At 36.7% G+C, this 25819-nt stretch overlaps 1 protein-coding gene across 1 annotated transcript in view; it reads left to right on the top strand.

The window, feature by feature from the left end:
* Positions 1-698: 698 nt before the first annotated feature.
* Positions 699-25819, top strand: part of LOC113102096 (insulin-like growth factor 1 receptor) — an 83058-nt gene continuing 57937 nt past the window's right edge. Inside the window, exons 1-2 of the mRNA XM_026265755.1 lie at positions 699-1590; positions 5354-5914. Coding sequence (XP_026121540.1) covers positions 1509-1590; positions 5354-5914 — 643 coding nt within the window. The 5' untranslated portion in view covers positions 699-1508. The remainder of the gene's footprint in view (positions 1591-5353; positions 5915-25819) is intronic.

Raw genomic sequence — 25819 nt, 5'->3', positions numbered from 1 at the left:
GAATGCAGTTTAAATAAATTAATAATCAAACAAACAAATATATAAATATTATAAATATATAGGCTACGAAAATGATATATTTTTACAATAAATATATATTTTTTCTTATGATAAGAATGCCATTTTTGTAAGAATGTAACCAAAGATTGTATGAAATTGTGATTGTAATTTTTCTTTTATTTTATTTAATTGGTCGTATGCTTAAAAAATATTTTTCACAGTTGTAAATAAAACAATGATTATTAAATTACAAGATAATAGTTTTTGAAAATTGTCAAAATTCTTTATTTAATCCAATGTGATATCTGCCATTTCTTTGTAGGCTAATTATTTGTGAAATTTTAGCTAGAAACTTCTTAGTGAAAAAAAAAAAAAGTTTCGAAGCCGAATGTGACTATAATTGCAATAAATAATAAATAGCGTGAATAAATATTTCACTTGACAAGAGTGTCGCGCGCTGTTATGAAGCTCTACATGTCCTACTGAGACACAGCCAGCAGCACTCAAGTGTTTTCACCAGTCCTGGCAACCACCAAAATCAGATCCCAATCCCTATTTCCCCCCCGTGTGTGTGGAATCCAGTTCGGTTTTTCCCCTCATACCAACGTAACGTTAGACTACTATGTGTGTGAGCGAGATCGAGCCTTGTTTACAGCGTCAATTCAACGGAGGGAGACTACATGATCTGCTCCACATCCTTCACATCTCCTAAATTAACGCAGATCCGATCCTTCACACATCATCTGAGTCCTCCATTGGCCGCGTCTCGAAGGGAAAAATCAAGGTCTCTGTAATCTCAGACTGAAGATGGTGGGAGGCAGAGAGAGACCATTTTAAAGCCTGGACGGAAATTATTTGGCATCTTTTTGAGATTCTCCATCGCTTTTTAGGCCTTTAAGGACGCTGGATGAGAAGTGCTAGGCTTCTTGCTGCTGATGGAGATCACGCACACATAGGCTCACTTGTCCAGAGTGTTTTAGCCAGCAGATCTAAGCGGGTTTCAGCTAAAACCAGCCTGCGAGGAGCCCTACAACAACGTGTTTTTTCAAGATTTCCCCACGACATGGAGCACGGAACTGCGGATTATTTAGCAGTTACGTGTTTTTCTGGGTTATTTTCACATATATTGACGAGGAAACCCTGCCAAAAATAATTTGAAACACGTTTAAGCAGCGCGAGGTTCAGTGCGGGTGAATCCGCCTCATGGTGAGGTCAGAGCGGGCTGGGGCTGCTGGAGAATCTCGCTGGGGTGTCTGGAGGGTCATTTATCCCAGCAAAAACACAATGAAGATGGACGAGATTGGCTTTGTTTGATTATTTCCTGCTGCTGTGTATCTTTCTTTTGTTTTTTACCCCCTCCATAACCAACTTTGATGATATTTTTGAGCTGAGAAGACTTCAAGAGTCAAGCATCATCATCCATTTTTTTTGAAGGGTTGAGCTATCTCCCCTGTTTTGTTACACTTTTAATTACTTTATTTTTGCCTGCCTTGTTTTTTTGTACAGGAATGAGGTCTAGCAGACAGAGGCGATATTGGACCTTGCTTTGTGGTCTGGTCCTGGTCCTCTCTACACTTTGTCATGGAGAAAGTAAGTTATTCTAATGATATGGATACTTTTGGATTATCAGAAGTGTTGCTGGTTTAAGAAACCTTCACTTTCATTTTTTCTTTCAGAGTAGTTTTAAGCTTTCATTTGCGATCGTGTGGAAAGTAAACTGGCTCAATGTCCAGGCCAACTGTTTTTAAACTGTTTTTACTTATCTTTTAATTGCACGCTTTTCATGCTTTCATTCCCTTTATAGATTTCTTAAAAGAAAGGAAACGACAACACACACACATTATGTGTAACAGGAGTGTCTGTTGAGTGTTTAGGCTATGCAAAGCCAAAGAACACAACAAAGTCAAGTTTGGTCATGCAAACGCTGCCATTTCTAATAGTAATTTCATAGGTATTTTACCACTGTATCTTTTGAATAATACTACTTTTGGTATCTAGTCTGGTTGTACACAAGTGCCATATTATGTGCACCTGTAGGTACACATCTAGCAGATATATTGAATTTAATTTGAGTTCCCACCATATTAGCAGCATGGGGGATTTTGGTGACAGAATCTAGTTATTTTAAGTTACAAACCAATGGGATTTTTAAAAGGCTAGACTAGATATTTAAAACATTAGTGTTGTTTATCTCTTTTCAAACCTGTCTGCAGGTCCTTGAAACATTAATCATTATTAGTTCACACAAAGTGCTCACTGGACATGAGAGTTTAAAACTCAAGTGTATTTTTAGGTTCTGGTTTAGACTCATTCCTTGAGACCAGAGAATTAGTCTTCAGTAACCTCACAGCTCTAATTTAAAGTAGAGTCCATCATAGATTTGTTAAATCTGTTTCACTTTGACACTGAAGGCTGGAAAGGTTATTATTTGTTTTCTTTTGGTTAACGGACAGATGGTATTGATAAGTGTGATTACAGTTAGCGAGATGGCTATCAGGGGCGGGCCGGTCGCTGTTAGGTTAGTAGGATATGTTGGGACGCTGTGATGACAACACATGTTGGAATTTCACTGACATGCACGGTACGACGGGCCATGCTTGTTTACTTGTTGTTGTGTGTCGCATGTTGTTGGTGCTGTGTTAGGTTTGCATGGATACTTTGGAATATTAACCACGGCATGCAATGAGTTCTAATTAATATTAGTTCAGCCCACATGGGCAATGCAATTTGCCTTTTGTTTTTCTATGCAAAACTGCCCTGTGTTCTTTAACATTCCCAAAACTGGCCCATGCATATGTGAAAAAACATGTAAGATATTCAGTGTTTATTTTATTCTGCCTCTTTAAAATCAATAACCCGGTAAGTTCTCAAAAAGAGAGAAAAAAAAAGGCAATTTTTGCTTTCCTTCATGTTTGGCCACCACAAAATCTCCATGTTTCCAAGTAAACTGCAAATAAGACCCCCTGATTCATCAACAGAGAGAGGAAAAATGTGTGTTTTTAAAATAGAACATGTAAAAACACCCCCTCTAGCAAAACAGACTGGGTTCTGTTGATTGGAAGAGTGAGGAGTTTGTGAAGTCTGTGTAATTGGGTTTTACTGTTAACCCCAGCGGTTGCAGGGCAGCGAGGCCGAGGAGGCTCTCAATGGAAATCCTAAGTATAACCTATCTCTCTTAGCATAGGATGGTTAAAGATTCCCAGTGGGGTATAAATGTGACTCGGGTTAACTGGTTGACTTATCTTAAGATCACTGGCTTATTTGTTGATCTGCCTCTTTTGGTTGATTTAAAGCAGTTTGAGTGTTTGTGTGTATTATCATTATAGGGTGATTATTTTTGAGTGGTAGCTTACATTCTCTTGTCGGTTTAAAATTACATTTTAATAGAAATATGTAATTTTATCTAACAGCATGGAATGCTTTAGAGTTCCAATACATCACATAATTCATCAAATGAATCATTAGTATTAATGTTTGTGATGTTATTTTGGTTCTAAAAATGGTCGCGTTTTGGACGATTATGCCAGAAAAAAACCTTTTTAGTCAAAGGGATTTTACAAAAGACCAAAAAGTAGTCCTTATGAAAATGTATTAGCCAAATTGTTTCCAAAGTAAAAAAATATTCATAAAATGCTTAGGCTTTAGAAAGATAAATATGAAGAAACCCCAGTAATATTTTTTTATAAAGACAAATTTGTAATTAATATTTTAAATTCACCTGATATTTTTTTAAAGTTTAATATTTGAATTTAAATAGTTTTTCAAGTGCGTTAAAACACATTTTTAACATAAGAATTTAAACAATAGAGATGTATTTTTATATTTTTTATGCATTCAAGATGCTTGCAAACATTTGATTTCAACATTGAAATGATGAGTTGAGGCAACCATCACAGTGAAATATGAGGTTGTCTTGTTTTGTGGTTCTATTTTCATGAGAAAGCTTTCTGTTGCAATCTGTTTTTTTTTTTGTTTTGTTTTTTTGGTAGAATCTGAAGTGTTAGGGTTGACTAGCTTGTTTTTTTTTTCTGCTTCATTTCTAAACAATGACATCATTTATGACCTAATTTTGAAATAAATCCACTCTGCTACCTACGAGAGTTCGCAATGGCAGGCTGGAATTGGGTTATCAAATGTAAACATGAGATTTGGAGTGCCATCAAAGCAATAAAGATAGCAATGTTTACTCCGCAGTGTGAAAATGTTAAGAGTCCACTGACAGGCTCTGTGCTGTCTGTCTGCAGGGCGGTGAAAGATGCATGTTTTTGTCATTGTTTAATTCTATTCTACTCTAGCATAATGGATTTAACGCACCGATGCATATTTGTTAAAATCAGTTGCTTTAAAAGAAAAGATTACCATCAAGAGGAAGGAGCAAGGCTTTTCCCTCTGAGAGTGTTTTCTAAGATTAAAAGGGTTATAAACTTTTAAATAATGCTATCTTTTAAAGTTTCATTTAGGATCTATAATTCAAGAGCTATGTAATTATCCGGGATTCATTTTTCAGATCGGCCTAAATGTTTAAGGATCTTTCTTTGTGATTAGCTTGTGGGCAAATCGCGCTGTGAGAAATAAACAACCTAATGGGTGGGAAGTGAAAGCAGAGATGGCCGTCTCAGGATACCTGTCATAAAAATACAATAATCTGCCTTATAAAAGATTTCGTGGTAATGTGTCACTGGCAGAAAAAAAAACTGCAGCTGCTTGAGACTTTTTATGTGTCTGCTTGGGTTGACAGTCAGTAAATGGTCAACGTGTTCATTTTATTCGTCTAAATAATTGGATTGGTGTTTTGTTTTAGTATACTTGTCAAGTTGTTCAAACCCACATTCATGTTTTTCCTAAATAATTTTGAAGAATGTAGGGTTCCAAACCACATTGAAACCCATTGCATTTTGTTATATGGTCCAAAAATGTTATGCACGAGACACTGAAAATATCGTCTTTTGAACACAAACAACATTGGACCCCACTGAATTTCATTGTATGACACACTGAGGCATTCAAAATATCTTCTAATGTGTTCCACTGTGGAATGAAAGCCATACAGCATACAGGTTTGGAAAGACACATAGATGAGTAAAAAGACACAAGTACAACTAATTTGATGCATATATGAGGGAAACTTGTACAGTCTGACATGAAATTAAACTGAAATTAAATATTAAATACTAAGATTCATAACAGAAAAGAGTCACCTACAGTTTATTTTTATCTCAAGATTGTTACGTTTCCATGAATCAAAGCTATTCATTCAAATTTTCAAGGTCAATCTTTTTTGCTGCCTGTGACTGTCGAATATTACAATCTGCGTTTGATTATCATCTGGTGATTTCTCTTTTCTTCCTTCCAGTCTGTGGTCCAGGCATTGACATTGGCAATGACATCAGTAATTTCAAGCGGCTGGAGAACTGTACGGTGGTTGAGGGATACCTGCAGATCCTTCTCATTGGAAGCAAAAACAATAATAACCAGGAGGTCTTCCGCACCCTCAGTTTCCCCAAACTGACCATGATTACGGATTACCTTCTCCTCTTCCGTGTATCTGGGCTGGACAGCCTCAGCACCCTCTTTCCAAATCTCGCCGTGATCCGGGGCCGTAACTTGTTCTACAACTATGCCCTGGTTATATTTGAGTTAACCAGCCTAAAGGACATCGGCCTTTACAACCTGCGGAACATCACGCGGGGTGCGATACGAATCGAGAAGAATCCTGAGCTCTGCTACCTGGATTCTGTGGACTGGTCTCTCATTATGCATGCTGAATTTAACAATTTCATTGCTGGAAATAAGCAGTCCAAGGAGTGTGGAGATGTTTGCCCGGGAATCATGGAGGACAACCCTCTGTGCATCAAGACAAACTTCAACGACAACGACAACTACAGATGCTGGACCTCCAACCATTGCCAGAAAGGTGAGTTATTGGGTGTCTTTTAGTGTTTGCTTGGTTTGTTTGCCAGGTTTTGGAGTTGTTGAGATCACTTTTTCAGACAGTGTTGTCAAAATCTGATGCGTTAATGTTGGATGCTGTAGTGAGGACATCAAGAGTAGGTTGGTTTGCAAGGAAAAAGTGGGTGAATTTGGACATTGTGTGTTTTGTATGATGCCATACCTTTCAGGTATCAACTGCAATTTGGACCTGGTTTTCTAAACATCTGATCTTGTTTGTGTGTGTGTGTGTTTGCTATTTAGACTATTAAAATGATTTGAGGATCTTTTCAAACTGTTGTCTGAGGTGCGTTTCCCATACAACTACATAACTCACCGATTAATTACCATAGTTGGATGCATTTATGGAGAGCTAGCTAGACGTGTGGGCGGAGCTAAAGAATCACGAGCGCGAGTAAGCTTTTGCGTTGAGAGCGTTTGGAAGCTGTGACACAGATCCAGAGGCTGAAATTTAACAAGAGCAGCATCAGCAAAGGCGTCTCTATGTGGTATGTATTGAAACTGTATATATTTGCTTAGCGGTTTTGGAAAATGACTAAGTTCCACTTTATGTCGTCCTTTTTTTTTTTTTTTTTTAAGCTGTACATGTGGAAAGTGCAGTTTGATGACAACATCGCATGTTGTTTACTTGATGTGCTTAAGCGCCGATAGCTAAGCTAACAACACAGAGATATTTGAAGCAGTTTTACTCACCGCCTGTGGTTCCAACACACGATCGTGACCCTTTTTCCTTGGGACTGCATTATCCTTAAGAAATAAACTATGTGAAAATCCGGCGTCAAACTGGGCCTTGTTTGTAAAACAAGCATCTTCGAAATGCAGGGAACAAACACAAACACTTGCACAACTCCGTTAATGCTCTGTAAAAATAAACTCCATCCACTGGTCCCTTAATGCTGTTTCTCTTTTGGTAATCTGTGCAGGGTTGTCTTGCCCTGGCAACCAAAAACACACTTCTTTTGTGACTTTTCGCGCCGCTCTCGCTCTGATCAGGCTGTGCTCAGCCTCTCAGTTGCGCTGCTATACGGGAGCGCGCGCTCTTCCGGCAGAAGTGCCTTAGGACCCATATAAGGAAATTCCGCTCCATTTAACGTCACACAGAGCCATACTCGAAAAAAACTTTCCGAAACTTGTGACAAACCGGAAGAGGTTTTTTTGGAATAAAAATACTCCTTCAAACGTACAACTTAATTTTTGAAACTTTGTCCATGTTTAGCATGGGAATCCAACTCTTTAACAGTGTAAAAAACTCAGTATGCATGAAATAGCATTTCACCCCCCCTTTAAGTTCTGAATTTCTGCATTTCTCAATACCTCAATACCCGTTTTTATGTAGAATATGTTTTGTGCACAAATCAAATAGTGCATATCTTCACCAGTTTCTTTTAAATTGCATATCAGATTGTCTGTCTGTCAGTGATATCCTTAAATCCAGGCATCTGTCATCACAAATCTTTTCTCTAGTTGTTGTCGGTTAAGTAGAGCAGGGTCATCCAGCATTCATTCTCTGTCTGTAGGCTTCATATCTTGGCACATCATGCATTACAGTAAAGAAGAAAAAGAAAGTTTGCTGTAGGGCGTGTTTGTGTATGTTTGGTTTTTCCTTTGCCTCAAGTTCACAATGAAAAATGGAGTCTGGTCGTTGCAGGGGGATTGCGCTAGACTTTGAAGATAATGGCCTCGTCTACAGGAAAGTTTATGTCCGGATGTGTTGAAATTTTGAGATCCTGTCAACAATAGTGAACCGGATAAAAAAAACAAAAACAAACAAGTAATTTTGTTAAAGAGATGTTAAATTTTTCACCAAGATGAGTAAAACGAGGTAAATAAATGATCCCGAAAGCTTGTATGAATGTGAAATACGTGCAGAACGTGTGTATTGAGAGGTCTAGTTGTGGTCTTCCACTATTGTGGTCTTTTTGGACAGAAGGATGCTGCAGTGGCAGACAAAGCGCCTCTCTCTAAAGGGAAAATACTTTAGCAGTTCCTCCCTCTTTCCATATAATTACCTTGTTTTCCTTCAACACAGATGTTTCTTCAAGGGCTGGTAGTGGTTTCCAGTCAGTCTGCCTTGCCTTTTTTCTTCTCAGCTCTTTAATTACCCAGTCAGGACTTGTTGTTCACCAGCCTTGTACTTTGCATTTCAGCTACATTTAGAGTAGATAGAGCTTACTGCAAATGTCTGCACACAGGAAAGAGCCCACATCAGATAGACTACTTAAGAGTTCAGTTGAGTTGTTGAGTATGTAGCAGATCTGGTATATCATAAATGGTTGCTGCACGATTATTCAAATGCGATTGTCTGCGCATTTTGTTAGTAAAGCAGGTTCTGTAATGAGCAGTAAATTCCGGCTTAATATTTACAGGTACTAGTAGGGCTGCACGATATTGGAAAAAAATGGCATTGCGATATTTTATTTTTCTGCTATATATATATTGCGATATGAAATCTAATCTAATTTTTTCTTACAAACAAAAATTGGGTGAGCACACTTAAATTTCATTTTAAATGATTTAAACATCGACACCATCGTGTCAATTGATTAATATTTCCTGAAAATTCTGCTTTGCATTACAGGTATCATTTAAAAATATATATATATATTAAAATAGGAAAAAGCTAGGGCTGGGTGATGAACTGATATAATTTTCCTCTATAAAACTATAGAGAGTTAGATAAATGTTCGATACAATGTTTATGTACCAAAAGCACAAAACAGCGCTACTCATTTGTGCTGTGCCACACGAACCATTTTTCCACAATTTTTAGTAAAAGTATTTAGACTACTGTTTTTCATACAAATACCTACAAACCATATAGCTATAATATATTCAGGTTCATCATCAGAATATATATAAAACTCAAACAGTCACAATTATTACATTTCACCATATAAAAAGTATTCTATATAATTGGTTCAGAAAAGATTCAATTGGCTGACTTTGTGAATTGTTTACTGTGATTGATTATCAAAATTAATTGTAGTCTGTTTCCTACAAAATTGGCTTCAGAAAACTTGGTCACAGTCTTGAGAGTTTCCTTTTGTTTTCCACAAAAAGGTAAGTTTTACAGCTTTTGAATGGCATGAAGGTGAATACATAATGATTGAATAGACTTTAAAAGGTACTCATCAGGAAGAGATCCGGGAAAAGATGTCAATGCAAAGCTCTTCACAAACATGTGATTACTTAGCAGGAACCAGCTAAACCAAACATGACCTTTTCTATACCTTGTTAGCTACAGTTTGATAATATCACTGACCTCAATGTTGTAAATGTCACACGTATTGGCTATTTATCGCAGTAACAGATGCGTCAGTGATGATGCGTTTTGATGAGGTGTTTTCTTTTGCAGTGCAAAATTAGCTGGATCAGATAAAAGACATCAAAAATAAAGCATATCTAAATAATCCTTAAGTTTTGGATCTCTACCTGCTGTATGTTGTAATGCATTTACAAGCTAAGGGGGTTGTAAAGCTGGTTTGTTTTACAGGTTAAAAGTTAGATATGATCGTATGAACCATTTGTGGAAAAAATGTCCAGACCAGAATGGCAGCTCTGGAATGTGTCTTTTGTGTCCTTTGTAGTTGCAAATAAGGTCTGGTTTGCCATGTTGTGCTTTGGGACGGTGGTAGAATTAAATTTGGACGTCTGCTGCAGGATTTGATGAAGTAGAGAGATTTTGGAGTGGTCTTTCACAGGTGACAGGTGAATGCTTTCTTTCATCTCTCTGCTGACCACCATTGGGTGGAGACCAAGCGAAAATGTCACTGAAATGTCAAGCGCTTTAACCAAATAGATTACAATGTCTTATGACTCAGGATTGCAGATTTCTTCCTTGCTCTGAATACCACAAGGCATTAGGCAGTTTTTAATTTGGTGCGTTATTGGTTTTCCCTTTTTTCTTTATCATGCAAACGTTAAGTCAAAAAGTCTGTGCTAATAGCATCCAAGCCATAAAGTGCTGGTTTGCATATTAAATTGTGATATGTTTTCTCCTATATCTTTAAAATAAAATAACAAATTCTGCAGAACTCACTGCCACAATGCTAAGTTGGGTGATAGGTAGTTGTTATGCAGATGCTAAGGTCTTCTGAGAGGTTTAAAATGAAGTGGGCAAAGTTTTGCACCAGTGTCATTATTTTTTGATTAAAACTGTTGAATATATAGAACTGTAGAGTTTCAAGTTATTGTTCAGTAGAAATCTAAGGAATTATTTGCTGTAAAAAGTTTAAGATAAATATATATTGAAAATTTAAAACTTTGTGTGTGTATATATATATATTAGGGGTGTAACGGTTCACAAAATTCACGGTTCGGTTCGATACGATTCACTGGTGTCACGGTTCAGTTCGATACGATTCACTGGTGTCACGGTTCGGTTCGGTACGGTTCGGTACGTTTTAGATACAGCAAAAAGAAAAAATTGGCAGATAAATTTCCTTGATTTTTTTAAAAAATGTTTTAATTATTAAAACTAACAAAGTATGTTTTTTTTTATTTTTTACATTGAACTGATGGAGCTATTCTTTACCCATCTTCTATGGTGTTTTCTTAGCAGCATACTGTATAAAACAAAAACAGCTCCTTATAAAAAAAAAAATGAAAATGTTGTATTGTTGTAGTAGTTATGAACAAATACAAAGATGTAACTTTTTATATGGAACTCTATAACTCTTTATATTGAGTGTGTTTTTACTCAATTGGTTCTCTATAGGGCTTATGTTTTTTGGAACAAAGCAGGGATTATGGTCTGGCTGAAATGGGCTTGTGAAGGGATATTGTAACGGGGCTCAATTACGCATCTTCTTAAAACCTGCGTTTTCCACTACAGAGTAAGGCGCTCACTAACTCAGGACGTGCTGAAGGCTCGTTGCAAAATGGCTAAAGGGTCTTTCACACAGGACGCGGTATGCGCTGCGCTGGACCCTGGGCTCAGCGTTGCTCTTCAGATACAACGCGATTTGCGCTGCACTATGCCAAGAGCAAAGTAGGTGGAGTTTTCAAAACTGCCCATGCATACGTTCTATTTATAACAGTTCTTCCATCTAATAACGCGCAGGCCTGTTAATTGTATCGTACTACTCAGGAAATTCCGACACAGTACAGTTCTAGTCCATTTTGATTTCCGTGCTTGTTTGGATGCCCCGATTGATTGGTAAAGTGCACCCATACACCAGACCTGTTGGTTATTGAAGGATCTTCTATTTCTGGTCTGTTAAACGCATTGGCCATTTTGCAACGAGCCTTCAGCGCGCACTGAGTGAGCGAGCGCCTGACTGAGTAGCCTAACATAAACATATATAAGTTGGTGTTTTTTATTTCTTCTTCGGGGGTGTCAGGGGCGTTGCCTGTTACGTCGTTTGGGTTATTGCGGTACCTTGATGAATGAATATCATTATATTTCACAATTTTTTATTTATTTTCCAAATATAATTAATTAGTCCAACGGTTCAATACGAATACGCGTATCGTTACACCCCTAGTATAAATATATATATATATATATATATATATATATATATATATATATATATATATATATATACACGCACACATATGAAATAAAAAATTGTGATTAAAGTCTAAATCGCAAAATTGATCAAATAAATCTAAGATTTTTTTTTTTAATTGCACAGCCCTAATTACTCTCTCTCTCTCTCTCTCTCTCTCTCTCTCTCTATATATATATATATATATATAGAGAGAGAGAGAGAGAGAAATCATGTAAAAAAAAAAAAAAAAAGTTTTAAGTTTTTTTTGGAACCAATAGATTGGTATAAATCTCTGACACTATAAGTAGCACTAAAAGTGACTCTTGCCCTTAGCAAACACTACATAAAAAACTAACATGTTTAGCAGTGCTTTCTGACAAATGGCCAGTGTAAAGAACCTAAGGCATACAAGTTTGTTTTGATTTAAAATGTAGACATTTAACTACTACCAATGTGGCTGATTAAGTTAGGTGCGCAGTCTGTGTTATCTAGCTGAAGAGCGAGCTGCGGTGGCCCGCAGGAAGAAATGCACTCATCACTTAATGAGCTGCCTCTGAGTGATCTCATCCGCCCCACTCCACGGCCAGAAACATTCAGGCCCCGACAAACGCTTGGAGGACTCTCTCAAAACGGCCGGCCTGAGAGTGGGGGCCTCGTTTAAATTAACGTCCATTTATCTGCCCATATGTAAAGGCTGGGTTTCTGCCTGGCCAGGCAGCACAATAGTGTGACTTCCTCTTTGTGTTCTTCCTCTCCCACATACTTCATTAACCTCGGTGGACAGTATAACTCTTTCACCGGAGTATTGTGTCTCCGCCAGAGCGGCTCAATGCTGGAGTCACAGTCAAAGACACAGTCTGCCTTTGACAGTATCGTGTTGAATGTCTTCCCGTCATCAAGGTCACGTTTGTTAAACTTTGTGTGATGATAACAGTTTGTTTTAGATTTGAATAGCCTTAAGTTGGATGACTGTTGAGTTCTGTAGAATCGCTGCATGATAGTGTCCAGCTGACTGTTAATCGTTTGACAAATAAATGTATTTTAGATAAATATTTCAACTTTTTTTAATGCATTTATGTATTTATATATTTATGAACATTATAAAATCAATACATTTAGATCTAGAAAATTTATACAAATAAAAAAATACCCCCAGATCATATCAATTCTCATCACAAATCTCAAAGCTACATTAAATTCAAAAGAGCATGTTGTGTGAGAAATAAGGACACCTTTTCATTTATAATTTGTCTTCTCATAAATCCCATTTTGTAAAACAATAAATTGTTAGAAAATTGTATTGTGTAATCTGTATCGTGAATTTTACCGTTTAGTGAATCATTACACACATATAATGCTGTTTTTTTGCTGATCATGCTGATTTCTCCACAGTAACGTTCAGCCAATGTCTTTTTTTATTCAGGCTAGTTCAATTCATTTTGAGAGTTTAAAATTTGGTTCTTACCTTTTATAATATACCAATAACTTTACAAGTGGTTAAATAAGTGATAAATGAAGTTCGTCATAAACAGCATTTCTGCAAGCTGAGGTAGATACTGATATAGCGAGAACACACAGTGTCATTCACACAAATACAAAATGGCGTCATGCACACATTACACTAAAACAATGCAATAAACATTAATTTAAAAACATAAAACCCTAATTTACATATTCGTATTCGATCAAAAATTTTAATAAAAGTTGTGCTGTCACACAGAGAGACCTACACATGAGGCATGGTATGTACAATCTTATATTGAGTCCTTTTCGTGATTTAAGTGCACACTTCATGTAGGCCAACTCTCTTAATCGGATTCTTGCAGTGTCAGCTCAGGCATGCCAATTGGCGAAACATCCGTTATCGGACTGTGTGTGTGTGGCTTTGAAGGAGCGAATGGGAAGAGAGTAATCTGTCCCTTTAAGTGGCATATAATTAGGCAGGAATTCCAGCTGGCTTTAGTCACCACTGTATAAAGAGGATAAAGGGGAAAACCATAGCTCTCAGCCATTGCAGGGACCACTGGCTCACTCAATCAATCAGCAAGAATGTGTGTGAAAATCAAGGGGGCAGGGGTGTGTTTTCTGTGGTTATAGCTGGGGGTGCTTTGTGAGGGCAGTCTGGTGGTGTGTGATTTTGGCTTGGCTTGTTTAACCAGTAAGATTCTAGGATTTTGCCCAAACACGTTAGGAATGAACTAACCTTTGGGCATAGACAATAGCTTCAGGGAAGACTTATCTTTCCTTTTGTTTGTCGCATGCCTTTTGTTTAGGATAGTGGCTGCTAGTGCTTAATAAAAGCCTATTGCACAATTTTTGTGCTTTTAAAATGCTTTTAAACACAGCATTTTTGCCAAAATATAGTGGAATTGCAAGATAAATAGAATATTCATCATAAAAAAAAACCCTAAAACAAATAAAGGGACGGAGCCATTTCTAAAGACTAGAATTTTATAGATGCTTGGAAGTGAACTTTTCTTTTACTACAGCATAATTGGGTGGATCAGATTAGTACATCCTCTCCACCACATGAACAAGTGCAGGAAGAGGAGCAAACAGAGATCATTTGCATCCGTCTGTTTGTTCCTCTTGTGCGACTGAAGCATATGAAGGGGAAATGAGGCCTTGCGTGGAGAGAGTTTCCTGCAGATTTACAGGGGAGCAGTGATTCATCCCACACACTCAGTGTCTCATTCATAGAAACACTAGCTTGATGCTTCTTCCTGTTTCATACGCTGGCTGGGTTGTAGATTACCCACAGTCAGAGTGTGATTCCAGCACCAGTGAAGTTTCACTTTTAGTTAAATTGCCTTAAAAGCTGCTGCTTTAATAGATGAATCCTCCTTTCTTTGGGTGATTTCAGATGGAATTATGTTGCCACGGTTGATGAGGCATGTCAAAATATTTGTGTTCTGTTATTTTGTGCTTATTCTTGTCTGTAAGGTGTTCATCTTTTGTGGGTCTTGACGCTGATATGTTTGGCGTCTTGGAGCAGACAGTTAGATTCAATTCAGGGCCTCATTCCGCTTGTCAGCGCTGTCCCTAATGGCCACAGGTAGCTGGGAGCGCCCTGTCGAGCTGTCTTCCTGTCTGTCTCTTCTGGAACACCCAGCCGTACTTGTCCGTAAGCTATAACGAATGATTTACAGCTTGTCACTCATTAAAGGTCGCCGGATATTTCTGTGCTGTAATTGTATGCAAGCCGCTTAAAGAAACCAACTCTGAATCTGAAAAACTTGTTTTTGACCGTCTCTAATGGAGATTCATTAGACCATGTTTAAATAAAGCAATAATGATTGTACAAACAGTGATTTTTACCACAGTTTTTTTGTTTTTGTTTTTTAGGTATACCACATTTTATTAAAGGATGGCTGCAGCAGTAGGATAGAACTCTTCTAAGTTCCATTATTGATCCTTTTAATCATTTTAGGGTGAAATATTGGGGAAAAACACCTTAAAACATTGTTTTAAAACATTGAATAACCAGTCATGCTACATGGATTTAAGTCTCACAAGGCTTGAGTACAACATAATGAAGTAACAATTTGTGGTCAATGTAGTCAGAGATTAGAAATGAGTGGCTACGTTTACATGCACACTTTTTGGTTCAGTCGGACTGAATTCATTACGATTGATTAATCTTATTGTAGTGTTTACATGAATGCTAAATAAAGTTATCCGGTTGATGTGCGCGTTTATATGTCACAAGCTTCAAATCGGAATAGATTTTAGTTATAAAAGATCTTAGATATTTTAAAGTCATGACTCATATTTATGTTGAGGTGAAGCTAGTTCTAGAACATTACACATCATGTTTTGTAGCTGAAAACCTTTAACAGTGCGTGCAAACAAACAAAAGTACAGATTAAAAAACAGAAAAAATAAATAAAAAAGTGAACAAACGTGCTCTGATGGCACAGACGTTGTCAGGACTTTTACAAATAACGGTGTGCTAAGCGATTAAGTTTTGTGAAGCGCTTCGTGTTTTCGTTTCACCACTGAATGGGATCCTCATCTGGTGGAATACATGGCTCCAGCAAGAACTGTTCCCACTCGTCTCGGCTGGACTCTCTGTAATCACCGCTGAAGAACTGGCTCAGCCTGTTCCGATGAGTGGGCATTGCATCCTCTTCATCGCTGGAGGCAGCGGCTGCATCCGCACCAACTCGCATCAAGGAAAATGTTCTGATAATCAAAATTCAAAAAATATTTTTTTTCTTACTTCTCTCATGTTTTCATCGAGAAACCTGAGATCTTTGGGCTGAGGGTCTAGGGCAGACGTGAGAAGAGGAGTTTTCACTGCATTCTCCAAGTTAACGGTGTTTATTCGTTGCTTGAGAGATGCCGCAACAATGTTCTTGAATTCGGTCACTTTCTGTGATTCTCCACGGCATATTTGAAGTACTGTAGAAGACCGCAGTTCTTAGGGGCCGTTCACATATTGCTTAAGTTTGTTATTTCCAATGTAGTCGCGCGGTATGCAAGCTCATAATGGAAGCGACGCGGTCAAGCCAAGATGAAGGAACAGCTGATCATAGATGGATTGCCATTTTGAAATAAATTTAGTAGCAGAGCTACTGAAAGTGATTTTTTTTGTGCTGCAAATCCATTTATCCTTTGCTGATTTTTTTTTTTTTTTTTTTTTTGCGAAATTCGAATATCATTTTTATTTTTCGAATAATTCGAGCAGAACGAATGTTCGACTATCTGTGCACACCCCTAGATTAAACCGCGCCAAAACGGCATTTATTGTTTGAATACTGCAATACAATGGACATAAATTGAAACCTGAGACTTTGTTTCATATTAAAAGTACCAAAGCACAATGCTTATTGCAATTTATTGGATGGGAAGTGCCCTTCAATGTTCCGTCCATTTACTGAAATCATAGTAGACTAATCGATTCTTGGGATTTAAGAATCGATATTCCATAAAAAAAGAGAATCGGTTAATATCAAGATATCAATATTTTTTTTACCCAACCCTAGTTTGTATGCACTCGTGCTCACAGCCGCATGTAGATCGCCGATCAGGGCCGATCATGCAAAAAAATCGGCCGATACCGATACCTGGCCGATCGATCGGTGCATCTGGCATTCATGCTGTTTTTATTTTTTAATCACTAGCAAACCTTCCAATAAGGAGTCATTTGTTTGCTAATTCGGTTACATTGGTTTTGCTATATGTTTTTGATTCACTAAAGAACCAACTCCTGTGTCCTTTGTTTGGGATTTTGACTATGCCAGTTGAATTTATTTATTTTCATAATGAATCTTCTCGTAAGGAGTCATTTGGGGAATCAGACACTGGTCAAGCTGAATTTTTTTTTTTTTGGTTAGCTGAAAAATTGTATGTTTCATTGTATTTCTGTTTTTCCATGTTGTTTTCTCCTCATCGTTTTTGGAATCCCATTTGTGAGCGATAGCAATATGATAATCATAACATTATTCTTCCACCAAGCAATATCGATTTTTAACATAAACTTGTGCTCTTGTAGATTTGGGGCATTAATAAAGCATACACTTGAAAATCTGCTATCAAATGTAGCTCATCCAGTCAGATTTTACAGTTGGAATTATCAGTTTTATATGCAAATTTCATTTCTGTTTCTTTAATCGCTTCCATCTTCCATTACGGTTTTCTTACAGCTTTCCCAAATCTCTGTTATGCATAGGAAGCACAACCTGGCAATTAAGGCATTATGTAATTAAGAAACTGACTTGGGAAGTAGGTGAGAGGGTGGAGGAGCTGCTTCCTGCCAGGTAAATGGCCTAATGTCTGAGTCGAGATATTCCCCACATCAAAGCAAGTAATCATGGCGCTAAGACGGATATCTGAGCAGATATGGCTGCTGTCTTGCTCCAATAATGTCAGAGATTAAAAGAGGATAAGTATGAAGTGTTTCACGGTTTCATCATCAGATAATGTGGACTTAGTACGGGTTATATATAGCTGAGTAGAGCACACGATGTACCTTAACACTTATTAAAGACTGTTCCATATGAAACGAACTAGCAAGGGCAAATAGCACAGCTTACATAGGGTCACCAAATGCAAATTATTCATTGAGTATTGGTTTTAAGATTTAAATTATATATATATATATATATATATATATATATATTTTTATTTCTTGTTGATTTTCTCCTTGTATTTTTTTAGTGCCTACTAGGGATGTGGTGACTATTGATTTCACAATTTTAAATGATTCTTGTTTTGATGAACCAGTATTGATTTTTAAAGTGCCCCATTACGCGATTTCACATATGTCCTTTCATGCAGTGTGTAATGTAGCTGTGTGTGAATGTAAACCATCTGCAAAGTTGTAAAGTCGAAAGTGCATGATAAATAAAGTTATTGTCTCCCAAAAGAAAGAATCCACTCTAAACAGCCTAAACGAGTTATCAATAATTAAAAAACAACTTGTCATGGGGTAATACATTTGCATATTGCACGCCTATGTTCTACATTGGCCGGCAGCAAAAAAACTTGACCTGCCCTTGACACTGTAGCGTGTTTATGTGGTTAACATCATGTCGAGAAGACGCCGTGTCCTGTGCTGTGAAAGTACATTTGTTTTCACTTCAGATCAGGCTCCAAAGAATCAGAGGTTAAAATATATATATTTTTTTTTGTGTTGACGCTGAGACAAATTTATCATCAAAATGAAATTAATTAAAACTACCAATTTAATCAATCTTTTAAAATATTCTAAAATGACAGCAAATATAATAATAAGTGGTAGACGACACAATTTTTTTTTTGACAGCCGATGCCGATATCTAGAAAGTTAATATTAAATATTAATATTTAAGAATTTTTTTATAATTTGTCAATGGATTTAAAAATAAATGTGTAAAATAAATACTTTAGATAACAAAGTATTTTTCATAAATAAATATTTAATAAATATAATTAAAAAGGAAGTAAACACTTTAACCAACAGTGCACTCAATATTCTGGTAAGTTTGTTTGCATTTGGAATCATATTTTTCAAATAAAGCAAGGGTAACACTCATTTTACATGTATAACACAGAGAAAATGACATGAATATGACAGTGGGCAAAAGCTTATCGGCTGATGCCGATATTTGAAAAATGCAAAATACCACACATCCTCTATCAGTACCTGAAGATGTGGAAGAACTTTTTTCACCTGTGGAGGTAAGCAGTACCCTCGCTGACCCCTCACTCAGTATTGTTGTCTATCCAGATCATGAGTGTGTTTACTGAGTGTGTCTTTGTTTAATAGCTCAGCACCTCTCCGCTCACTCGACTGAGTTGTGGACACAGTTGATGGAAAGTTACCGAGTTCACTGTTGCGTGCTAGTCTCTCTTTCATCTCTACAACCGGTTTGAAACTCTAGTCTCTTAACCTTGTGCCCTCAGGGCATCAATTAAACCAATGAAGACAAGAAGGGACTTTTTATGCCCCTGTTGAAGTCAGCATGAAAACAGCATTGACCCCTATTTACATTAAACAAAGTCCACTTCCGTCTAGCTCCATATCTGAAATGACTTTCCTTTTAACCTTTTAGGTCGAAGTCATCTATATGCCATGGTTGGCTGATGGTTGTGATATTTTACAGGGAGATAGAAAAAAAATTCCCATTGAGATAAAAATAAAAATTATTTATTTTTTGGGAATTTCAAAATGGCTTTTTTTTTATTAAGCTTATTTTAAGTAAAACAAATACATAGTGAGTTGAGTTTTTTTTTTTTTCTTCTCAGTTTTATTTTCCAAATATTTTTTTCCCCAAACCACTAAAAGAACTGTTAATGTAACCATTAAAGGAAAAAGTTTGCTCCAAAATTCATTTTCTTTCATTAGATTAATTTATATTTATATTTATTGTAATAAAAATAATCGTTAGAGTTGTCGACTAATCGAAAAAATAATCGTTAGATTAGTCAACAGAAAAAATAATTGTTAGTTGCAGCTCTAGTCGTGTTGAACAAACACAGGCCACGTGCAGCTGTAGCTGAATATATACGGCCCAGATGATGCTCTGTGTGCTCTCTTCCTCTAACTTCTTCCTCTGCAGCTCTCACAGCTGCTTCTGAGCAGGTGCTAAAGTTCCCAGACTGTTCTCTGGCATGGAAGAAATCCTGGTCGCTCTGACGTGGCTAGATATCACAGAGGCTCGGCATAACAGCGTGTACTGCATGCAGCAATAAATCACGACTTATGTGCTATTGTTTTTGCTCTCCATTGTTTTCACCTTGTGGGAGTCTAGATTTGTGTTTGCATTTACATTTGTTCATTGACCACCGCAACCAAGGTCTGATTATTCATGTCTGGCCGAACAATTCAATGCTTGTTTTTTATTGCTTCGCATCTGATGTTCTTTCATAGACATTTGAGATTGCCACTAGGTGTTTGTATTAGATAGTTAGTGAATATTCAGAGAGGGAATGTGAAATGGGGTACATTTTCACCTTTCCTTAAACTTAAATATCACTCAAGTTCACCCAAAATCATATGATTTTCTCATAAGCCGCGTTTCCACCGAAATGACCCAGAACAATTGTACCAGAAACCTTTTTTTCGCAGGAACCTTTTCCCCCAAGACCTGTTGCATTCTATATTTCCACTGCGGTCTAAAGTACCATACAGATTAGGCAAATTGTCTAATAGTCTGTACAAAGTGCAAATTTCTGACTTGCATCCTCGGTAGTTCGGACTTTGTGAGTTCGACGGGACGACGTAAGTCTGCAAACAGCAGCGTACTTGATAATGGCATTCAGCTCGCCTCGGCTACTGTGATTTTCCTCACTGTATTTTTACAATAAATTTAAAATTGATACCAGACACCACTGCCTCCTTTTATTTTCATTTAACATATTAATAGATTAATTGAATAAAGACCAAAGATTAGTTGTAGTATTAATTTAGTATTAAAGTATTAAAGTATTAATATACTGTAGTAATATTTGTATTCTGTAGTTTGTTGTTGCTATAAAAAAAGCCCTAAGCCATCAATAGCCTTGACTTAAAACGCATTATAGAAAAACATTGAGGTAATAATGATTGGTTAATAACACTGTTAAAATAAATAATGTTGGCTAATACAAAATAAACAATTTATGTACATAAAATGTTATTACAAATGCTGTTAAAGGGAGCCAAAGGCCTGGTAATTGCTGCTGTTACACTTATAGGACAATCAAATCCTTGTTTAGGCTGTTGGCCAAACATTTAATGCAAATATTCACTTAATCTTTTATTTCACTCAATCATTTTTGCCAACCTTTTTTTTTGTTTTTTTTTTTTTTTTTTTTTTTATAGATGACACCGCCTCTATAATTTCTTCAACAAACAACATGTGGACATCACAACCCAAAATAAACCATGGTTTTATCATAGTACATCTACTTAATTTTATTTTGCATGAATGCTTGAGACTATAAAATAAATTAGAGTCATCATAAAGGTAAATGTAGAGAGCTACAATTATAGTTAGCACCGTTTAACAGTGAAATTTTGATGTGAGAGGACAACAGTGGGATTGACTTTTTCATTGGAGGAAGCATTATTGTGGTTTATGGACTTGTATTTTGGATAGAATCAACGGTTTAAAGTTAAAATGCCTTAATGATTGATTTGTTTCTCACAAACATGCAGATTTTCACTTCACAACATAATGATTGATGGTTTGGATTGCTTGTAGATTATTGTGATGTTTTTATCAGCTATTTGGTCTCTCATTCTGACGGCACCCATTCACTGCAGACACTCTGGTGAGCAAGTGATGCAATGCTCTCCAAATCTCTTCTGATTAAGAAATAAACCCATCTATTTCTTGTATGGCCGGAGGGTGAGTAAGTTTTGAGTAGTTTTTCGTTTTTGAAAGAACTATTCCTTAACTAAGGTCTACATAAAATAAAATAAAATGACCCTATTTGTTGCCTTTGATTTTCTTGTTGCATTGATTTAATGAAAATGTAATTACTTAATCTATCTCTAAACTGACTTTCATTTCTGAAGACATCGCTAAACCTTTTATTTTCTAGCCTGTTGCCTTTTATCTTGTTAAATATCCTGTAGCTTTGGAAAAACATCACATTATGTAAAGTGAATGTTTGCGAACATATTTCATGTTAAAATGTCTTAAGTGGTAGGTTGAAAGTGTAAAGGAGTAAATCTGTATGCGTGGAGCTGGAAGTCCCCTCTTTCAGATGGTGAGGAGGTGGTACGTGGGACGGCATGATTAGCACTCGGCCGTTGAGTGACGAAACCGAGCACAATGTTTTACTGGCCTGCTCGATGCAAGAGTAAACAAACTCGGGGGATTTAGTGGGGGCCGTAGTGCTGTGCCCACACCAGACAGATGACCGGTGAAACTCACTCATAGATGACCTCTTCCAGTAAACACATTTGAGTTTGCAGCTGTGGCTGGAAAAAAAAAAAAAGTTATTGAGAATTACAAACATTACAGAGATGGATTGGAGGACGGTTCATCTTGTTGCTGTTGTGAATTTTACTTGGATGGAAATGGAAAATTGAGCTATTAAAGATGAAGCACAAGGGAAAGAGTATAAACCCTGTGCTGCCCTAGAGCTGATGCTGCTCCGTTTTGTAAACACGTTCTTGGGAATGGCCAGAGATTCTAGTGTGGTATCAGTGGGTTTTTAGTACATCCAAGTAAATTCCCTGAGACTTTCAATTACACATCAGGCTTCTGAGTGTATTGCTTTGTTTTGTATATCTCTGTTTAAAAGATCACTTCATAGGAGCTGGTTTAAATGCACAGTATATAAAACATCTACTTTTGTTCAGAGGCCCAAACTGAGAAAAAATATGTTCTGTATGGCCAGAAAGTAAGATGAAATTCTCATTCTTGAATCTGAATTTTAATGTGAATTAGGGTAGCAAACAGGATGCAAAATTGCAATTTAAATCCAAGGAATTAAAAAGAAGTAGCAAAACAAAATAATATATCTAACTAGAAAAACTAAATGTGGCCCTGGACCACAAAACCAGTCTTAAGTTAAAATTTGTGGAAATTGAGAATAAAACGTCACCTGGAAGTTGAATAAATGAGCTTTTCATTGATGTATGGTTCGTTAGGACAGGACAAAATTTGGCTGAGAAGATACAGCTATTTGAAAACCTGAAATTAGAGGATGCAAAAAAAGTTTTTATATATTTACGGTAGGAAATTTACAAAATATCTTCATGGAACATTAAGTTACTGATTGAGTTACTGATTGTATTACAAGGTAGTTTCAGAATGAAAAAAAAAAAGAACATCCATGTGCGCAATCTTGTAAGTAGTAACCTCTTTTGGTTTTGGATCCAGTTTCTTTTATGAATAATATTCCTGTATGTCATATCTAATCATTTGACCTTCAGCCCAAATTCTCAGTAAACTACATTTGTAGAGTATTTCATTTGTGTTATGATAGTACAAGAGGCTCCTAGCGCAGTGTTCCCCACTGGGACCTCATTTGAGGAATTCCTGGAATTGACTTGTGTTTGTGTAACCGGATCCATCAGCTGAGTGACAGATGATGGTCTTTATTCACTGAACTCATGTTATATGTCCTTAAATAAAGAACCGCTTGACAGAATCTTGTAGGAGTTACTCATATTCTGGCACAGTTTTAACATGTAAGAGTTTGTACTTGATGCCCTTGAAGAAGCTATATGAGCCTTATATTATAATCCCAGAAACCCATTGTGTGCCTCATGTTTTCCGACAGCGGATGCTATAAGTCCCACAGAAAGCACCTGTCCACTGTACCCTGCTCCGGGCTGCTTTCCCATGAGAATAATGCCTATTAAAAAATAGCATGTTGTCTGTTTTTAGCACCTCATATTTCTTCCCTGCAGCCATCTTGCACATTCTTTGGTTTTGCTACTTAAAAACGAAGAGCATCTACTCTTGGCTGTGTGTCATTTACAGTACGTTTGTTTCAGTACATTGCAATGTGCCTTCCTCTCCTTCTGAAGGTAGTAAAGATGAATCCTTCTCGCTTCCTATCCTGTGCTGATAGTTTCTTCCTGTTCTCCTCCTGGATAAAACCTTGCATAGCACTTTAAGTTGGATTTATAGCTCTTGCCCATTCTGTAATTACCATCATGAAGCTCTCATGCTCTTTATTAAAACCCCTGTCTGAGGCTCGGGATGCCTCAGGGAAACACTTAGATTTAAGTGAAGATCCCTTTGAAGTATTTCAGGAGAACAGGGTTTATTTTCTGCTTTCTACTTACACCTGTGACTTACTGCCATCATCTGGGTTTCTACTGGTTGTCCTCAGGTTTTGATAGGTGAGTTTCAAGGTGTGTGTGTGTGTGTGTGTGTGTGTGTGTGTGTGTGTGTGTGTATATATATATATATATATATATATATATATATATATATATATATATATATAATATTATTATTATTATTATTATTATTATTATTATTATTTTTTTTTTATGGCTCTTGCTGATTTCTAGAGTGCAGGGATGGCCGTTACTGATAAAACATTCAGTGTAAGAATATGAAAATAAAACACATTTTAGATGTAGACTTGTTTAATATTTTTAAATACTGGTTTGTGTTAAAAATATTTTTTGTATTTATCTTAATTTGCTTTGTAATGCAAAATATATTTATGTGTATAACAGCATCATATTGGTTATTGACTGATACCTGTAATTTATTTTTATGTATTTTTTTTTTTCTTTATTTAAATTAATTGGAATTAATTTAATTGTAAAATAATGCCAATATTCAGCATCCAAACAATCCTTAGATATTAAAGTTATTTACTTATTTACTATTTTTAATATTGAGTTTTAGTAATTGTATTATTTTTGTAGGTATGCACAAATAAATATCAGCACTGTATTGGTAACTGGCTGATTAGTTAACTTTATTCATTCATTCATTCATTCACTTTTATTAATATATCATTTTTATTTTTTATTTTATTTTAATTTAATTATTTTTGTTGGAAAATAATGCCAGCATTCAGCATCTGAGACATCCTTTTAATGTGATTGTAAGCACTTTTTTCTAATTTAAAAGAATTTTTGTCCATATTTGATATCGTAGATAATTTTTTCATGCCTAATAATTCACTTTATTATTTTAGTTTTCCTGTATTTTAATTATTTTTTTCGAGTAGTGTAGGTTGCTAAAATCATCCATTTATCACTTATTAGCCAGAAAAAAAATGCATACAGATTAAAAACATTATATGCAAAAATAATATGTAAACTAAATCTTTTTGTGTGCAATGGGTTTATAAATAATAGCTTCCGAAGTGAACTCTCATCAAGTTCCAGATGGAAGTGGCTTTTTTTTTTGGCTTTGGTGAGGAAACAAAACAAAAGTTTTTGCAGTTTAACAGTTTAAAGTTTGTTTCTTTTATAGTTGAAGAAGTGAAAGTCATGAATGGCGACCAGGACAGACATGTGTCTCTCCAGTGTGTCTCGACATGGCCTTTTTGTCCTCATAAAGATCTCAAAATCACATTCCTAACACATTACGGCCCTCCTCTCCCCTCCCCGTTCTGTTGGATGCTCCTAACACAGGCTTGTCTTTTACTGGGACGTCTCCTGTGTCCGCTCACTGGCCTCATACAGGTATGAGCTGTTTGTAGTCGCCCTGAGGAATTTGCTAGGAGTGTGTAGTCTTGGGTTTGCCAGAGAGTGGGTGGAGGGTAGAGGTTATTTGGGTGCTTTGCCGTCTCCTTCCATTCCTCTACCCAGAAGCCCCTCACCTTGCTGCTGTGGCCTAATTTCTCAGCACACAGGCCGAGCTGTGCGGCTTCAGCATGGAGTTCCCACAAAGACCCTGGAACTCCACTCGTTTTCCGGTCTTTTGAAAAAGCTTTTTGTGTTGGTCCTGTTCTGCCGGCCTTCTCGGTAGCCTCGCCTCACCATCAAATCTCACACACACACACACACACATACACACACACACACACACACACACACACACACACATACAAGTGTTATGTGGCCCGATGTCTGTGCCCCATCACCATAATTAGCAGCTAAAATATTTATACTGCTGCATGAAAGCGCCCATGTGTGTGAATTTGTGAGTCTGTGCTCTGTACACATAGCGAAACCCTCATAACTCCTCAGGCATGCTCAAACACAACCGAAAGTCATGGGAAGTTTGTGGAAGTTTATGGAAGCTTTAGTTGAAAGCGTCATCTTAAACGTGCAGGGTCAACAGGAAGGATGACCCGCTGGTGCGCAATGCATACGGTTCCCTCTGCTTTTCTTCATGTTAGTACTAGTAGCGTAAGGAATAGGCCTATGACATGAAAATTGCAAATCAGTTTTTAATGTGTTGTCCATTATTGTCCAGCTATAACAAGTTTATGAGTGTCTCGGAGTTCCTGGTTAATTACATTAATTGTATAAT

The sequence above is a fragment of the Carassius auratus genome, unplaced genomic scaffold, assembly GCF_003368295.1.
Source record: "Carassius auratus strain Wakin unplaced genomic scaffold, ASM336829v1 scaf_tig00217687, whole genome shotgun sequence".
NCBI lineage: Eukaryota > Metazoa > Chordata > Actinopteri > Cypriniformes > Cyprinidae > Carassius > Carassius auratus.
The sequence above is the reverse complement of the archived record's forward strand: the minus strand, read 5'-3'. Positions and strand labels throughout refer to the sequence as shown.